This window comes from Panthera leo, chromosome D3 (assembly GCF_018350215.1).
Source record: "Panthera leo isolate Ple1 chromosome D3, P.leo_Ple1_pat1.1, whole genome shotgun sequence".
Lineage (NCBI taxonomy): Eukaryota > Metazoa > Chordata > Mammalia > Carnivora > Felidae > Panthera > Panthera leo.
Genome location: NC_056690.1, coordinates 6,372,990 through 6,391,387, shown reverse-complemented (window position 1 = coordinate 6,391,387; position 18,398 = coordinate 6,372,990). Strand labels below are relative to the sequence as shown.

At 38.4% G+C, this 18,398-nt stretch overlaps 1 protein-coding gene across 3 annotated transcripts in view; it reads right to left on the bottom strand.

The window, feature by feature from the left end:
• The window catches only part of SBNO1 (strawberry notch homolog 1), a 53,640-nt gene that overhangs the window by 14,014 nt on the left and 21,228 nt on the right, over nucleotides 1-18,398 (bottom strand). For all 3 annotated transcript variants that reach the window (XM_042909479.1, XM_042909481.1, XM_042909480.1), the window contains exons 7-24: nucleotides 17,564-17,724; nucleotides 16,453-16,586; nucleotides 16,168-16,258; nucleotides 14,535-14,696; nucleotides 13,523-13,658; nucleotides 13,337-13,442; nucleotides 13,048-13,201; nucleotides 11,883-12,065; nucleotides 11,263-11,360; nucleotides 10,014-10,165; nucleotides 7,857-8,054; nucleotides 7,294-7,461; nucleotides 7,009-7,184; nucleotides 6,408-6,539; nucleotides 4,396-4,531; nucleotides 3,347-3,459; nucleotides 3,184-3,255; nucleotides 2,571-2,670 (exon numbers count right to left, since the gene is read on the bottom strand). In XM_042909479.1, coding sequence (XP_042765413.1) covers nucleotides 2,571-2,670; nucleotides 3,184-3,255; nucleotides 3,347-3,459; nucleotides 4,396-4,531; nucleotides 6,408-6,539; nucleotides 7,009-7,184; nucleotides 7,294-7,461; nucleotides 7,857-8,054; nucleotides 10,014-10,165; nucleotides 11,263-11,360; nucleotides 11,883-12,065; nucleotides 13,048-13,201; nucleotides 13,337-13,442; nucleotides 13,523-13,658; nucleotides 14,535-14,696; nucleotides 16,168-16,258; nucleotides 16,453-16,586; nucleotides 17,564-17,724 — 2,472 coding nt within the window. The remainder of the gene's footprint in view (nucleotides 1-2,570; nucleotides 2,671-3,183; nucleotides 3,256-3,346; nucleotides 3,460-4,395; nucleotides 4,532-6,407; nucleotides 6,540-7,008; nucleotides 7,185-7,293; nucleotides 7,462-7,856; nucleotides 8,055-10,013; nucleotides 10,166-11,262; nucleotides 11,361-11,882; nucleotides 12,066-13,047; nucleotides 13,202-13,336; nucleotides 13,443-13,522; nucleotides 13,659-14,534; nucleotides 14,697-16,167; nucleotides 16,259-16,452; nucleotides 16,587-17,563; nucleotides 17,725-18,398) is intronic.

Below are 18,398 nucleotides of genomic sequence, written 5' to 3'. Positions count from 1 at the left end.
GTGGGTCGGTTGGTTGAGCGTCCAGTTTTTGATTTTGGCTTAGGTCATGATCTCGTGGTTCTTGAGTTCGTGCCCCATACTGGGCTCTGTGCTAGCAGTGCAGAAACTGCTTGGGATTCTCTCTTTCTGCCCCTCCCCTACTCATGCTATCTCTGTCTCTCTCAAAACAAATAAATAAAATTTAACAGAAAGAAAAAATTAAAAAAAAAAAAAAATGTTAGGGGCGCCTGGATGGCTCAGTCAGTTAAGCGGCCGACTTCGGCTCGGGTCATGATCTCGCGGTCCGTGAGTTCGAGCCCCGCGTCGGATTCTGTGCTGACAGCTCACAGCCTGGAGCCTGTTTCAGATTCTGTGTCTCCCTCTCTCTGACCCTCCCCTGTTCACGCTCTGTCTCTCCCTGTCTCAAAAATAAATAAATGTTAAAAAAATGTTAGTGCTATAGCTACTGAGTTTTAAGAGGGGGTCTATGTTATTAAATGAGAAAAGTACACTGTACGTGATATCAACAACATTAAAAAAAAAAAAGCCCTGTGTTTAGACAAACAAGGAGAAAAGATGTAGAAGGCGGTCCTTGTTCAGACTGTCAACACTTGTGACCTCAGCAGATGAGAAAGGGGGGGATTAAGGGGAGAGTACTGGTTCTTCATTATATACTTTGACTTTTTTCATTGCTTGTAAGTAACATGTAATTTACTTATTTTTTTTAAGATTTTATTTTTAAGTAATCACACCCAGCGTGGGACTTGAACACACAACCCAGAGATCAGGAGTTGCATACTTTATCAACTGAGCCATCCAGGTGTCCCAAGTAACATGTAATGAAAAAAAAACAATAGAAACAAATGAGGGAGTCATTTTAAACACAACAACAACAAACAACAAAAAAACAGGAAGAAAAAAGAGAAAGAGGAAAAGAATTAATTGGTTCTTTGCTTTGGGTTTTTTTTTTCTTTTTTTGAGAGAGAGGCAGCACGAGATGGGGAGAAAGGCAAAAGGAGAGACAGAATCTTAAATAGGCTCCACACCCAGCGAGGAGCCTGATGCAGGGCTCGATCCCACAACTCTGGGACCATGACCTGAACTAAAATCAAGAGACGGAGGCTCAATCAACTGAGCCACCCAGGTGCCCCTGTAGTTTCTGCTTTGTTAAATGCCATCAGTGATTATAAGCATCCTTGCCAGTATGTCAATATAGCTTGTTACCAATACTAAATAATGAACCAATACTGGTTCAACTGGAAAGGACTTTCTAGTGAAAAATTCTAACTCTACAATAATGTTTCAAATACCCTACATCTACATATTTGCCAAAATATTTTCTTTTCTCTTAAGATTTATTTATTCTGAGGGGTGCCTGGGTGGCTCAGTTGGTTAAACATCTGACTTCGGCTCAGGTCATGATCTCATGGCTCATGGGTTCGAGCCCTGCATCAGGCTTTGTACTGACAGCTCAGAGCCTGGAGCCTGCTTCAGATTCTGTGTCTCCCGCTCTCTCTTTCCCTCCCCCATTTGCACACACTCTCTTTCTCCCCCTCAAAAATAAACGTTAAAAAAAAAGGCTTATTTATTTTGAGAGAGAGAAAGAGCGTGTACACTAGCGGGGGAGGGGCAGAGAGAAGGAGAGAGAATTCCGAGCAGGCTCCACACCATCAGCACAGAGTCCAATGTGGAGCTCAAACTCACAAACCATGAGATCATGACTTGAGCCAAGATCAAGAGTCGTACGCTTAACCGACTGTGCCACCGAGGCACCCCCTCCAAAGTATTTTCATAACTTTCTGAATTATAAAATAAATCATCAAAAATCAAAATCATCTAGACTACTTACATTCATGGGGAAAAAGTATTCTACAGATTTGCAAGACAGGTCAAAAGAATTTCTATAGCACTACCTGGGGCTTTTTTTTAATATGAAAATTTCAAACGTATAGAAATATAAAAAGAATTACTCTATGAACCAGATACACATAACCCATCATCCAGTTTTAACAACTATTAATACGTGGTTAATTTTGTTTTACGTACATCCTGTACCAACTTCCACAGATTATTTACCTAGGCACTTTCTAAAATTAAAATTTAAAAGCTACCTGGCATAGTCATTTTAAATTAATGTAACAAATCCACTTTGCTCTATTAATCTAGTATTAACATGCAATAAACTGCCAATGGCAAAAAATACCTCATATAAATGAAATTTAATAATCTGATTGTAAGAAGTCAACTTAGGTGTCTGTTAACCTTTAATTTCTAAATTTTATACAATTTACATCCAAAGAAAATGTAAACAGCGCATGTCAGAATAAGTTTTAGTGCCTACCTTGTACTTGTTTTCCTCTATTGTGATTATTTTTATTTTTTAAAGTTTATTTGAGTGGGAGAAAGTGTGAATGGGGGAGGGGAAGACAGTGAGGGGAGAGCAAGACTGCCAAGCAGGCTCTGCATTTCCAGCATGGAGCCTCATGTGGGGCTTCAACTCATCAACTGTGAGATCATGATCTGAGCCAAAGTTGGACGCTCAGCTGACTAAGCCATCCAGGCACCCCTGAGTGATAATTTTTAAAAGTTACCTTTAAAGAATTCTCCAGGATAGTCCGGAGGTGGTGATACCATAGGAGAATCCAGGTTGACAATAGATTTCATGACAATTTCTAAAGCGTTTCTTCCATACTGCAATAAAAAACAAAGGTCAACCAATTCCAGCACTTGCTACACTTCAATCACATGACCAGCTGAATGCTATAAAAACTATTATGTATGGTACCAAAGATTCAAAAATGACAGGACTTTATATAATATGTATATACATATACATGTGTGCGTGTGTATATATATATGTATATATATATGTATATACATATATATATATATATATGCTAGTTCACACAATAGCAGAAAGCACATGTCCAATAAATAACTTCCTTTAAATTCACATTTGATTCATTCACAAGTATTTATTATATTCCTATTTCCTAATAAGGATGAAAATACGATTATACTGCAGAGTTGATCACCAAAGGTCTGATAGGGGAAAATCTGTGTCTTACAGGATGCTATCATTTTACAGCAAAAACATAAGAGGAGGCAGTTTTAAGTTTTAAACAGTAACCACTTCCCCTTTTTGTTCACCAGAGAACTAGACACTACCACAAATTTTCAGAGATACTGAAAGCTGAAATGTACCTTATTATCAAAATTGAACCTGCTCAGATCTCTAGATTCTGTTGCTCTTCTGTCACCATGTGTAAGCGCTCCCTATCAAAACAGAAAGTTTCCAATCAAGGCACAGAAGACAGGTTAACATTCACCATCTCTTACATACAACTATACAACTTCAAAAACTTACCAAACTCTCAAGTCTTTTAGCAACAATAGAAGCAAATCTTTGCTCTCCTGCCAATTCAGAAATCAGAAACACATATTCGGGAGCAGTGACTTGGTTTGACCTATGAGTCCGTCCTGTAAAGACATTAAAAATACTTATGTGTTCCCTATACACAAAGTATTCTGAGATCGATTTCTAGCATTTTAACACTAAGCTGGTATCTGGAAACTTTTAAGAGAAAAACTGAAGAATGTAACATTTGGGGCACCTCGGTGGCTCAGTCGTTTAAGCTTCCAACTCAGGTCACGATCTCACGATTCAGGAGATTGAGCCCCATGTCGGGCTCAGCACTGATACTGTAGAACCTTCCTGGAATTCTCACTCCCTCTCTCTCTGTCCCTCTCCCACTCATACAGTCTCTTTCTCAAAATAAGTAAATATTAAAAAAAAAAAGTAACAATTACTGTGACTCTCCAAAAGGCACAAAACAGAAAACACTCGCTTGAACAACATCCATATTCAGAGCACTACTCCCCCCTTACAAAAGGACAGAAACTGCCACAGAACTGTCCAATGATAAACATATTATTACTGCTGCCCCACTTGGGGTTAACCACAATGTTTCTGAAGCAAAGTCACTCTGGGTTCTTCCAAAATTTTTTTTTAAATCATCAAGTCACAGGGACATGAATGTGTAGGGCAAGGGAGGAGTAATATGCCTTCAGTAAAGCCACTGAGGGCTGAAAAGGACATGAGGTGGCAGGTGCTCTGACAGAGACCACATACATCCTGAAGATCTATAATGAAGATATTCCCGAGGAACCTTATTCTTAGATATAATGCCAGAAACCCCCAAGAAATCCAACACAGTTCTTTTACATTTCTCACAACAGGTAAGAAATGAATTCACGTATTCTAGATTTTTAGGTATATGCAATACAAAATCCACTCCAAAATTACACATACGTCATGCTTTAAGATATCTGACATTAAATATAGGTTTTGATATGTACACATTTTCCCAATGATCCCTAGCTATCTCTTAAGTGATATTCAATGTAGGAACTTACCGAACTGCTGAATTGCTCTATCAGCACTCCAGGGTAATTCCAAAGTCATGTGAACCCGTCGCCTTTGATTTTTAGCTCTCCGATCTGCTTGTAATGAAATACCCGAGCTGGCAGCTTCTGAGATGATAGCAATATTCTGTATTAAATGTAAAGGGAAAAAAAATAATAATCACCTTTGCACAAAGACAAGTAGGCCAGTACCCTAAGTAAATTTCTTAGAGTACTAGTGGTCCACCAATACCTATCCTCCCCTCCTTCTTCAATTATGGAACCCCAAATTAGGCAGGTACACGGCTGCCCAGAATCAAGATTGTATTTCTCACTTTGCAGTGCAGCTAATTGTGGGCATACTCCAGTAGGCTGTAGGTGATACGAACATCTAAGTAATGTCCTTCAAAGTCAAGAACGTGCCCTTCTCCTTTTTTCTCCTCTCTGCTAGATGAAATGTAAAGGTATTATGACTGAATCTAAAATGGGTAACTTGAAAATGGAGGTTCACATATTAAAGGAATAAGACAGAAGAGGCATAGTCTTCAAGGAGCTTTAACGGCCCTGGTCTACATACTCAAACTTGTACATGGGAGAAATTACCTTCTACCTTGTTTAAATCAGTATGCTTTTGGATTTTCTGTCATTTAACAGCTAAAACTAATTCCAACTAATACAATTCCCAATGCACATGGGTAAAAATTCATGAAACAAAGTACATGGCACATGTAATGTACCATGTAATACCTGGTAATACCTCTTTCTACAATCTTTAAAATACGTAGCATGAGCTTTTAAATATACTTATAAGGGGCACCTGGGTGGCTCAGCCAGTTCAGTTAGTTAAGCATCCGACTCTTGATATTGGTTCAGGTCATGATCTCATGGTTGTGAGACTGAGCCCCACGAAGGGCTCCATGCTGACAGCAGAGAGCCTGCTTACGAGTCTCCCTCTCCGGCTCTCTTCCCCTCCCCTGTTCATGCGTGCTCTCCCTCAAAATAAATAAATTTTTAAAATAGACAAATGTATTTCCAGAAGACTTTGATAATGGTAACTATCCTCAATTATTTCATTTGCAAAGGCAGAAAAACTCACTGAAATATAAAGAAAAATGTGAGTAAAGACTTAAGATTTTATTCTACCTTTTAAATTAAGGAATTAAGTTTAAGTGGCACTCCTATTTTTTAGCAATCTCATCAGCAAATGCTTATGGTTAATTCCAACTAAATGGGGAAGAACTAGTCTGAGAATCTCAAAATTGCCTGATGGTTACTTAACAGTAAGAGGCTATACAAAGAGCCTCCGGAGGCAACCAAGGTCTGTCTCCACAGCAGTGAGGTATGCAAGCCAATCTAAACGTCATTCAGAGGAATCACCCTAATATGACACGGCTGCAGAGCAGTAAGAATCAGCAAAACCAAAGACCATCAGGAATCTGTGTGTGCTTAAATGTATTTTTAGACTCAAAATGAGACTGACACTGGACAGTAGCATTAGATGTGAAGGCATTAAGATGACCTGTGAGAACTCAGTAGTTTCATATTCTGATTAAAAATGTAGAAAGCCTCCAAAGTTATTAAGATCCACATTTAATTTTGTGCACAATAGAAAATACTTACTACATCCAATTTGTGAGAAAATAATGAAAATGTAAAATGTGCAGTATGTGCAATTACTAAAAAATACAGAATAATAACAACATTCAACGCAATTTCTTTTATTTATTTTTAAAGTTTATTTATTTTGAGAGAGAGAAGTGGAGGGAGGGGGCAAAGAGAGAGGGAGAGAGAGAATCCCAAGAAAGTTCCATCCTGGCAGCCCAACACGGGGCTCAATCCCACAACCCTCTGACGATGACCTGAGCCGACATTAAGAGTCAGAAGCTTAACCAACTGAACCACCCAGGTGCCCCCACACATAGTTTCTTTTAAAAGAAAAAACAAAACCAAACAAAAACCCTAAACATTAATTTTAACATATGGGCATTGTTCTTTTCATTGAAAAGCATCCCAGAAAAACATACCTTATCTCCATCCATAAATCTTTGTTTTTCTGTGATATTTAGTATTTCCACAGGGACATCAAGTTCAGATCTTGACTCATAAGATATGCTTCCATCATCATTGCTCACAACCCTCCCTTTGCGGCCAGTCATCTGAAAAACCAAAGTGTCCTTACAATTAAGTTACCTGATTAAGACGCAGGACACCCAGGACTCCTTCATTAGAGAAACGTGGTGGGGGACAGAAGGGGACGATGAAGCCAGTATGTACTGTGCAGCCTGGGCCGCACAGGCACCCTGGGGGAGAGAACACTGCAATACAATCTCTGGTTTGGAGAAGTTCAGATTCCAGCAGAGAAAGCAGATGTGGGGCAATGATCACAAAGGCTTCATGACAGGTGCAGTAACAGATCAGTGTTGGGTAAACACCAGATACTAAGGATAAGAATTCACTGACTCTAGGAAGACAAATACAGAACAAGGTTCTAAGATCTAAGAGAAAATTAGACACATTATTATGATATCCAAAATAGCACTCATTCCTCAGCATTTTGGAAGTGGCCAAAAGGAACACAAAAAAAAAGACCAAGGAGAGACACAGCCCTGATCGAGTCATATTTACCTCAGCAACATTCTCAGGGCCACCAAGTTCATCAATAAGTTCATCCAGGGTATTAGGAGGGAGGTCTTCAGCTAATTTTTCTAGTTTATCAAGTAGGTCTTTCTTCATCTGCTGGGCTCTTTCCACAGCATCCTGACTTGTTATAAGGCTACTGTTACTGTTGGTGTTACTGTTGGCTAGATAAGGCACATTTGGTAAGAAAAAAAAAAAAATCAGTACAAAGTTTAAATATGTTTTGTTTAAAAAGTACATTTCAAGGACAAAGCAAGCTTCCTCTTAAGATACCTGGTGCACTGTTAGGAGCAGGCAAAATTACTGGCGTAGATGAAAAACTAGGTCGTTTTGATCCAAGACCTGATGCTAATAAGGCACTTTGAATAGAATCTGGATCTATACTTTTCTTTTTTTTTTTATCTTTGTTTTTCTTGTGATCTTTCCTGATTAACCAGGGATCTGAAAGTTAAGAAAAGATGTGTCAAATCATTTGTGAATGAAGCAGAATCTTCAAAGGCAGTAACACTTGAATTTTCTGTATTAACTGGTAACTTATAATTGTCACCAGCTACACTGGTCCAGTAGTACATCCAACACACCATAAGGTACAATGCCAGAGTTTGAGGTTAAAAAGCACTACACAAAACGGAGGCCACCATCTCCCATAAATGAGATAAACTACCAAAAGACAAACAAGCTTGGGAGTTGTCCACCAAGCAAAGATGAGAATCTGTGCGATGATTTGTACTGCACAGGGGGGGAAAAAAAAAAAAAAATATACATATATATATATATATCCCATTTCAGACACAGAGATAAGTATCCTTTAGTTTATATTTAACCGACACACTTACCGTCTTCGTCATCCTCACTAGACTCATCTCTGAACGGGTTGAAGTCATCATCGTCTCCGGAACTCATGTTTTTTGAGCTCTCATAGTCACTTTCTTCATGGTCAGACGCGTCAGATTCACTCCCACTGTCATCAGAACTGCTACCAGTAAGGCCACCTACTTTTCGTGCTTTTTTGGCTTCTCGGGTTATTTCTTCACCTACCCTCAAACCCCCAAACAAGACAGTCAGCCCAAACACACTATTCTAAATATCCAAAAAATTACATTTAACTCATGAGTTATTCAAATGAGAAACACAGAGGGGGCGCCTAGGTGGCTCAGTCGGGTAAGCATCCAACTTCGGCTCAGGTCATGATCTCATGGTTCGTGAGTTCAAGCCCCACGTCAGACTCTATGCTGACAGCTCAGAGCCTGGAACCTGCTTCAGATTCTGTATCTCTGTGTGTGCCCCTCCCTCGCTCACTTGTGCTCTCTCAAAAATGAATAAACATTAGAAAAAAAAATGTTTTTAAATCACATGAGAAAACAGAGGAAAAACATTTCCTTAAGTGCATAAAATTCACAAGTGTTAACCTTTTAGACTCCCGTAAGAAATCAGGTTAAGTTTAATTATTAAGAAGAAATGAAACATGTCAATACATATCCAAGACTGCCTTTAAATATATGTTTCAAAACAAATTCAGGACAACAGACACAAAACAGAATCTCTGGCATTTTCACACAATCCAACTGCATATCAGGTTGAGAGAACAGACCTAATAATTATAGGTTTATAGAATACTTAAAAAATAAAATACCTTAAAAAAATAACTTACGGAATACTTAAAAAAAATCTATAACACACCATTTTAGAAATCAAACAGGGTGCTGATTTGAATTATTTTACTGAATATTCAGAAAAGAGATCTGGAACAAACCATTAAAAGTTCACATATTAATGGTATATATGGTAAGAACATAACTCAGCAAAGGGAAACGACCACGCGACCATTTAAGAGGCCACTGATTCTAAAACACAGCATTACTTTTTGTGCCACTACCATAAAAAAATGTTCTCAATTATAATAACCAACCCACTTTCAAGCATATTAAAAATGTAGGGGCACTTGGGTGGCTCAGTCAGTTAAGTGTCTGACTCTTGATTTTGGCTCAGGTCATGATCCTAGAGTCGTGGGTTTGAGCCCTGCTTGGGATTCTCTCTCCACCCTCCCTGCCCTTCCCCAGCTCGCGTGCTTTCTCTTTCAAAATAAACTTAAAAAATGTGAAAAACATGTACTTACAACAGATAAAAAAAATTAAGGCTCAAGTATCAGCCACTGTGTTTAGAATACACAGCATCACAGACATTCCAATGGAAGTTATCACTGTCCTAGAGAAAGCCTGTGAAGTTAACTTTTGTTTCTTAATGTTTATTTTTGAGAGAGAGAGAAAGAGAGACAGAGCATGAGCAGGGGAGGGGCAGACAGAGGGAGACACAGAATCCAAAGCAGGCTCCAGGCTCTGAGCTGTCAGCACAGAGCCCAATGCGGGGCTCGAATTCACGAATGGTGACATCATGACCTGAGCTGAAGTCAGATACTTAACCGACTAAGCCCCCCAGGTGCCTGAGAAGTTAACTTCTGAAAGCCAAACGTCTTACTAAGCATCTAAACAGAAGCTGAAGTTTGCATATTATAAAATGTCTAGTAAGCACGGAGTGTATTCTTAAAAATAATAAATTAACAAATGACTCTTTAAAGACTGTAAAAACACCATATGTGTGTATGCATATGCAGCTATAACAATAGCAAGGCCCAGATTTTGCTGTGTATTGCCCACTAGCTATGTGAACCTGGGAAGATTCCTTAACCTCTTAATCTTTCTGTGCCTTAGTGTCCTCTGTCTAGAAAACAAAGAGCAAGACCTATTTTCATATGGATCCCTTGTGGGTTAAATGAAACAATGTATGGCCAGTGCTTAATATAGTGCCTAGCACCAAACTGTTCAAGTCCTGATTTAAAACAGGGAGTTACTTGTGTGTTCAAAACCACATAGGCAACAGTGAAAATATACAACTACATGCCAATTTAAGGAAGGCGGCTCAATCCCAAAATATAGCTGCTTCAAAATGCTCAAATTTACACTATTTTCAACATCATTTAAAGAGAAAAAACCCACCTTTCCGCTTCTTCACTTTATTTTCTTTACAAGGACTGTCTCTTGGTGAACTATTGTTACTCGGAGCTGTCAAATCGATTCCTAACAAACTATACAGTTTTTTTCGATCTGGAGCAGGGAAGTGTTTTTCAATTAGTGACTGCAACACTCCTCTGTTTATAGGAGAAAAAAAGTGACAATTAGTGGCTCAGTTTGCCAAATAGTTTATTATATATAAAGTCTTACTGAATATATTTTTAAAATACATTTCCTAAAAAGTAAATACTGTATACTCTGTTCAGTTTTACAAAACAGTGATAATCCAGCTGAAATAACTTTAATATTGTAGGTCAACGCTAACTGAAATAAAGTTCAGGCCAAGCCAAATATGCAATTTTTACATTTTCCAGTAACTACGTTAAAAAGTAAAAGAAAACTAGACAAACGTTTTTTTAATAATACATTTCAGGACATATTCTAGTATTATATATATCAATGTATCATTTCAAAATGCAATCAGTGAGATGTAAAACATATACTTTAAGTCGTTGAATGAAATCTCCTGTGTTTACATTCACAGCGTATCTCAATTTGGACTAGCCATTGATAGGCACCCGTGACTAGCTCCTACCATTTTAAACATAGTAATAGGCACATAAGTACAAAAGACAACAGATTAGTAGGTGCATGTTTTGTTTTTAGAAGCAGTTTTGGATTATATCCACCTTAAAAGGAACCACTTGAATATATCGCCTGAGGCAAAAGATAGGTGGGGCGAAGGTTATTTTGCTAATTTTACTACCACAGTTAACATGGCTAGGGTAGGCAAATAAACTGAGAAACGATGTCTAAAAACTTCTTTTCAAAACTCTTTTTCAATATCCCATGATTGCGTGCAATTTTTATACACAGATTACTAAACTGGGGCAAACTCTACTTATTGTTCGTGCGGATAATGGTAATTTCAAACACACAAAGCTGAAACTAAAACAGAAACTAATCCAAGCTGTCACACATTTCCAAGATCTACGAGACAAAAATCATACCCTTCCATTAGTTCAAATACTGGGCACAATATTGTCAAAATGCTTAACAACTGAGCATTCGTATGTTGTTTTCCAAAGGATATACTGTCATGGATCGCACAGAACTGCAAAAACTAAGATCAGAAAAACTTTAATGATGGTATGGATGAATCAAAACGTTTGCCTCCAGGAAATGCAAACACTTAAAACTAATCTAAATAAAAACTTAAAACCAAAAACATTACTTGGCAGTTGAAACGAAATCATTCAATTCTCCTCCACCCTCCTCCAAGGCTTCTAATGTTCTAGCTTCTCCTGTCGACTGCAGACCAATTACGACACACTGGAGAGAAAAACAGAATTATAAATAATACCACGCATGTGGTTTCTTAAGATGTATTTTACATATTTAAAATAGTTAAGAAAAAGGATTTCAAACAAGAATGACCCATTATTGTACATACGTGCTCATTTATTTATTCTGTATATATCTGAGGCATGCTACCATGTGTAAAAAACTTAGCTAGGAAATAGGATTACAGCAGTGGACATAATTAAAGCCCCTGCCTCAGTTCTGTGTACTTCAAGTATATCTATATTTTGCTGAAAAGAAAAAACTGTATGGCAATAAATACCCACATGTCATCAGTAGTTATATCTATGGATGGCCAAATTATAGTGGTTTATTTCTTTATAGTCTTTTGAGCTATCTAAATTCTTTAAAGAAATGTGTATTTTAAAGTCTGACTACATTAATACTTTTACAACTCTCAGAAAGAGCAGGCTTTCCAAGCAGAAAGCCTGAACACACAAGACTAGAAAACATAACCAAAGAATAAATCTATTAATGTGTTCTTCAACTTACTTTTCCATTCTTGATTTCTTCTCGAGCTAGTTGCACAACCCTTTTAACTTTGGATGCTATACACAAGTATTTGAAAAATCTCTGGTGAGCAGACCAGAACTGACCCCACATGGATTTCTTCATGCGTTGCTCAGCATCAATCAGATCTGCAGCTTGCTGAAATCGCTCTCTGGCAATGACCCACTGAAGATACACAATCAACATTTTAGATATTTCATCTGTAAGTGTGAATTATTTAAAAATCACTGATTCGGGGCACCTGGGTGCCTCATTCAGTTAAGCGTCCGACTCCTGATTTTGGCTCGGGTCATGATCTCACGGTTTCTGAGTTCGAGCCCCGCATCAGGCTCTACGTGCACAGCATGGAGCCTGCTTGGGATTCTCTCTGTCTCCCTTTCTGCCTCCCCCGCACCCCACCCCCGCTTGTGTACTTTCTCTCTCTCTCAAAAATAAATAAACATTTTTTAAAAATGACCGATTCAAGCAAAATAATATTAGGCACAAGACTACTTAACATTAATTTAATAAACCAACTTCAGTAGCTTGGGAAGCTCTAAACAAATGTTTTTCAGGATGTTCACAGTTGCCTCGAAACTCTTCTTAGCAACTACAGTCATTTTAGGGAATAGTTACACTGTAATTTTAAAACTATGCGACTTAAATAAATGGCTTTTTAAAAAGTTTATGCATTTAAGTGATCTCTACACTAAATGTGGCTTGAACTCATAACCCTGAAGATCAAGTCACATGCTCTTCGACTGAGCCAGCCAGACACCCCATTGTAAATAGCTTTTTTGTGTTGTTTTATTTATTTATATTTACTTGAAAGAGAGAAAGCGCGCGTGCACAAGCGGTGGAGAGAGGCAGAGGGGGAGAGAAAGAATCTTAAGCAGGCTCCACACCCAGCATAGACCCTGATGCGGGGCTCGATCTCATGACCCTGGAATCATGACCTGAGCCGAAATCAAGAGTCAGACGCTCAACCGACTGAACTACCCAGGCTCCCCAATAGCTTTTTTCTCCTAATAAATTACTTTAACAAAGAGAAAGCTTAGAAAATTAGGAAAGTAAGGATCTGGTGATTTATCTGTTGTTTTACAGCAAAATATACTCTTGTGGGCTGACAGACATTAAAAATACTAGGAATTAAGAAATAACTTCTCACCAGCTTGACTGCTTTGTTATACATTTTCACATAGCTCTGAGAAAGAAGAACTTCCTCAATTTTGAAGGTCACTCCAGTAAAGCTCAGCTGTCGAGCAATGTACATTCCTCTAAGTTTCATATCCATAGCAACTATTTCCATGGCACCAACACCTCTGAATAAAATTAAAACACACAGTAACTATCATTAAATATAGTAGGGCTTTAATATAAGTGGAAAAGGTTTTAGCAGTAACACCTCTTTTAAACTGCAACTGAGAACAAACAGCGTATACCGTAAACTACATTACCTCCGTTCTACTGCTTGGATAAAATCACTGAATTCTCTAAATGGAGTTCCCTCACCCCATATTCCAAGACGGTTCATATAGGCCATGTTTCGTGGTTCAGAAGCACCTGAAAAATCCCAAAACAAAACATGTTATAGCTGAATAAATAACTCACACATGTATCTTTCAAATAAAATAACAACTCACCAGTGGCACTAGCATAAACAACTCTGGCCTTTGGCAATTTGTTCTGAAGCTCTAAAACTGCCAAGCCTGTCTTGGTTGGCTTCGAAGAACCAACAGGACATAAGTTTTTTGCTTTATGGCATTCATCAAAGACTATCTGTACAGAGTGAATTAAGGAACACATCACAGTAGCAAGTATTTCTAATCTTTAAAGAAGATTTAACTTTTATTTCCTTAAGGTCTTGGGGAACATCCCAAATTTCTGTGGTAGAGGAGTGGGCCAAGTTCAAGATAATCAGGAAGGGAGAGTTGCCACGGATAATAAGCCCCTGAGCATTAACTTTTTAAAATAATACCAACATACCCATCATACAGCTTTGTAAAACCTATAACATTTTACCTTATTTGCCTCAGATTCTTTTTAAGATCACAAACATAAATGAAGCCCTCTACGTGCCTCTCTTTGACGTAACCCCTCCCTTTCAAGTCTCAGAGGCAACCTCTCATTTGGGTATTTCTCTTAACCTGATATTTAATTCTTGATTAGAATGGAGGAAAGGATCCACCCTGGCAAGAAAGGTCCACCACACAATTTTGGCAAATTCTCTAAGTAGAAGTACAATTGGTAACTAACTTAATGAGCATTTTAAAAACTGGCATTCCTCATGCAGGACAGCAAAACGTTTGCCATGGGTAAATAGGTTTGAACATCACTAAGTTCAGTTTTTTCCCCTTAGTCGTCTCAGGTGCTTTACTATATCAATATGCACCGTGAATCCCCAAAAAGAGGAATATAGCATTCATCACGTCCCACACCTCTTAACATTTCCCTAAACCAGGAGCTTACATACTGGCCTCCTATATGGCAGCTACAAAACAGAATCAACTTTCTGACCCCTTGGATGCTGAGCTATCCTAAAAGCTCTCATCCCAGCAATTGCAGTTAACCTCAGGATGTAGTTTTCCAAAGGTTTACTCTCACATGCACTTTTGTGTCATTAAAAAACATAAAAACATTTATTGAAAAGGATACCACTCCATCGAAGTCATCACCACACCAATGCAGAAGTTGTTTTAATCTAGTTTTGTATTTACCACCAGACTGACTTTCACCAATAAGGGAAGAATAGGTAGCAAAAATAACACCCTTTTTCACGCTCCCGTTATGTTTGGAAGAAATTTTTCCATATTTAAACTAAAAAAGAAAAAAGAAGTTATAAATATACTTTTTTCTCTGAAACATTTATCTTACCTAAGCTTCTATAGCAGGAAACTGGTGAGTCTATCATGGGTTTTAGGGAAGTCAAAGGACCCCTAAGACCATACACAAAATTTCTTCTACGTACGTATACACACACACGTACCATTGTATGTATGTACGTACACACACACATAACTTCATGACATAAGGATCCAGTTTTCATCAAAGTCTCAAAAACCTTTTTTTTTCTGAGAGAGTGCTGGCAGCGGAGGGGCAGAGGGAGAGGAAAAGACTCCCCTAAGCAGGCTCCACACCCAGCAGGGAGCCACCCAGGCCCCCCTCAAAAAACTTCTATCAACAACAACAACAACAAAAGATTACAGGGGCTCCTGGGTGGCTAAGTCAGTTAAACATCCTACTCTGGATTTCAATTCATGTCATGATTTCGCCCCCATGGGATCAAGCCCCGCATGGGACTCTGTGCTGGATGTAGAGCCTGCCTAAGATTCTCTCCTCTCTCCCTCTGTCCCTCCCCTACTCCCTCTCTCAAAAACAAAACAAAAAGCCGCAAGGTTATAAACCAAGCTCCCCTCTAAGAAAAAAGTCACGATATTCATTTCACAAATATTTATCGTGCACTTGCTATATGCCAAGTCACTGTCAGTCCTGTGTCATACATAACGAGCTATGCCGGTCAGTTTTTTAGTTTGAGCTGTCGGTTATCAATTCAAGAACCGGCACCACCAACCCACTCAGTCATACCCCACCCCAAAAAGCCGATGATGAGCAAGGCGACACTGAACCAACTCAGGGCCACAGGGAATGCTTGTCCTTACTTATTTTCAAAAGGCTAACGGGGAGGCACCTGCAGGAACCAGGTCTGTCTATTCCACCCTGGTAACTCCAGCAGCTGGTGCACAGGAGGAGGTCAGTAAGGGTTTGCTAAATGAACATGAAGATTCTTATCACAGTAAACTGCTTCAGATACCTACCCACATTTTCTTCCACTTGACAGTATTGTTCTTACATAAACGCAGGTACAGATACACAAATCTACCAGACAAATCTCCAAATCAGTCTCCAAAAGTCAACAATTCCCCATGTGCTGTGATGGGCACACTACCTGTCCACACGGCTTTACTACAGTGCACCCTTCCACACACAGTTGTGAGCTTCAGCATATAAAGTCACCTCAGAAACAAAGACCAACACCGAAGACTGAGAATAAACTCCGTAACGACAGAGACAAGGCCTATTTTATTTGTCACCACCCAACCGTACCTGGCACAGTAGCTGACGTACAGTAATCCACAACCCAATGAGAATGGCCAGCCCTCAACTAATGCTTTCTGTAAAATAACTCACTTGATCTTTGTAACTCTACAAAGTAGAACCTGTTATTATTCCAATCTCACAGATGAATCAATATTTACTGAATGACTAACTGAATAGAAAACTTTCATACCTTATTTAATGAATGAACCAAAATGTTTTTTGCTCCAATATCCCTCAAATCTCTTTCAGCATCATACTTCAAGTCATTTGAAACACTGAACCTGCCACATAAAAAAGAAAAAAACACACACACACACAAATTAAATGCAAATTCCATCAATCCAGCAGTACTCAGGATAAATAAAACCAGGCCTCGACACTTAAAAAATACACCTACTCAGTAATAAAACCCATCTCACATGCGTAAGTAATTATTCACAAAAGAAAGCTTACACAGTCTTTGGCACTTACTTACCATAATGCTCTTTTTCTACTCAACAAATAATTTTCATAGATGATTCCTGCTATCGTCCTTCCTTTTCCTACACCAGCACCATCACCTATTAAGAAGCCAGCACGATCTCCATTAGGTAGGAATGTTTCATGTTGCTAAAAAAGAGAAAGTTGATAATTAATCTACTCCTTCAAATACCTTAGTCATCAGTCTTTTAAACAGGAAAATATTAATGTGATTTATGCGTATACAAATGACATACGCTTTGGCTTAGTATGAATACTTTCTTTATATTTACTAAGTATTGTTTCTTGCCACACTCACACGCACCAGGTAACTGAAGTCAACAAACTGGTAAGCTTCTCCCATACCTGTTTCAATGCTTGCAGAGTCAAATACAAACTTTTAATCACACATAAACATGGGGGATGGTTACCTGTTTGGCCATTACTTATTTTACAGAAATGGAGTAAGACAGAAGCCCTCTCAAGACAACTAGCATAACTCTAATTCATGGTTTTAAAAGACAGTACCATACCCATACACTAATACCACAGTTTATTCAAACACCCACAAGGGTATGGGCTTTTAAGTCTTTTCCAGCATTCTACCATCAAAGTTAAAAAAGCTGCAACGAATAGTCATCCACCAAAAACAAAAACAAAGTCAACCACCCATCTATCCATCTCCTTAATATATATGTTCTCAATCTAATAGTTCTGTCGAATAGACTTCCAATAATACACTTGTTAGGTCAAAGGATATGTGTTATTTTTTCAAGCAAGTTCTGCGCCCAGCGTGGGGCTTGAACTCGTGACCCCGAGATCAAGAGTTGCATGACTCCAAGATCAAAAGTTGCATGACTGAGCCAGCCAGACGCCTTAAGATATATGTATTTTTAATTTTAATACACATTCCAAAAAGGCTGTAACATTTGTCATTTCTAGTAGAAACGCGCACCTCCTGAATCCATGCTACCTCTTTAATTATCAGACACGTGAAACTTCTATAAAAATCACATTCACAAGTTTTTCATGCAAGGAAAACTTAAACTTGCATTAAAACAACTGTATTATATGGACCAGCATTCAAAGATAAATATTGTATGTAGCTACGAAATATTATTGCTTACCTGTGCTGCATAAGTAATTGCCTCAAGCTGTAACGCTGATAACCAGCCATTATCAATGGTTTCTTCAGAAATGGATGTTTTGTACCAAACATCAGGAGGAGTAACACTGGATAAAGAACTAGTTTCCACTACAGCATCTGGATGACGTAGGCCAATTTTTACTGAACGAAAAATTAAAAAAACTCCATTTTAATTTTTCTAGGTAATAACACTTCCAGTTTTATTATATGATATTGCCATATTTTTCCTATCATAGAAAAAGTAAAAGTAAATAAGTAACTATACACTTCAGGATTCTATAAAGGCATTGATGGGTGGTAAATTACTATTTAAATTTGACTAAAAGGACCTATTTATCAAATACTCATGCTTTAAATAAAGACCCGCTGATTAAAAAAGTCTAGAAAAATATGGACTTGGTTCATACCATCAGGTTCTCCAATAGCAACAAACACAATCCTAGATTTGGGAATTTATTTGAATGAATCACTCCCTTGCATCAGTGAAACAAAAGTTTGGAATGTAATTTTATTTTGAAAGGGATTTTAATGGAAATCTTGGCCATAAAATTAAACAGCAACTAATTCCCTAAAATGCATTATGTGAATAGCTTTATTTTTTTTTTTTTTATTTTTGAGACAGAGAGAGACAGAACATGAACGGGGGAGGGGCAGAGAGAGAGGGAGACACAGAATCGGAAGCAGGCTCCAGGCTCTGAGCCATCAGCCCAGAGCCCGACGCGGGGCTCGAACTCACGGACCGTGAGATCGTGACCTGAGCTGAAGTCGGACGCTTAACCGACTGAGCCACCCAGGCGCCCCTATGTGAATAGCTT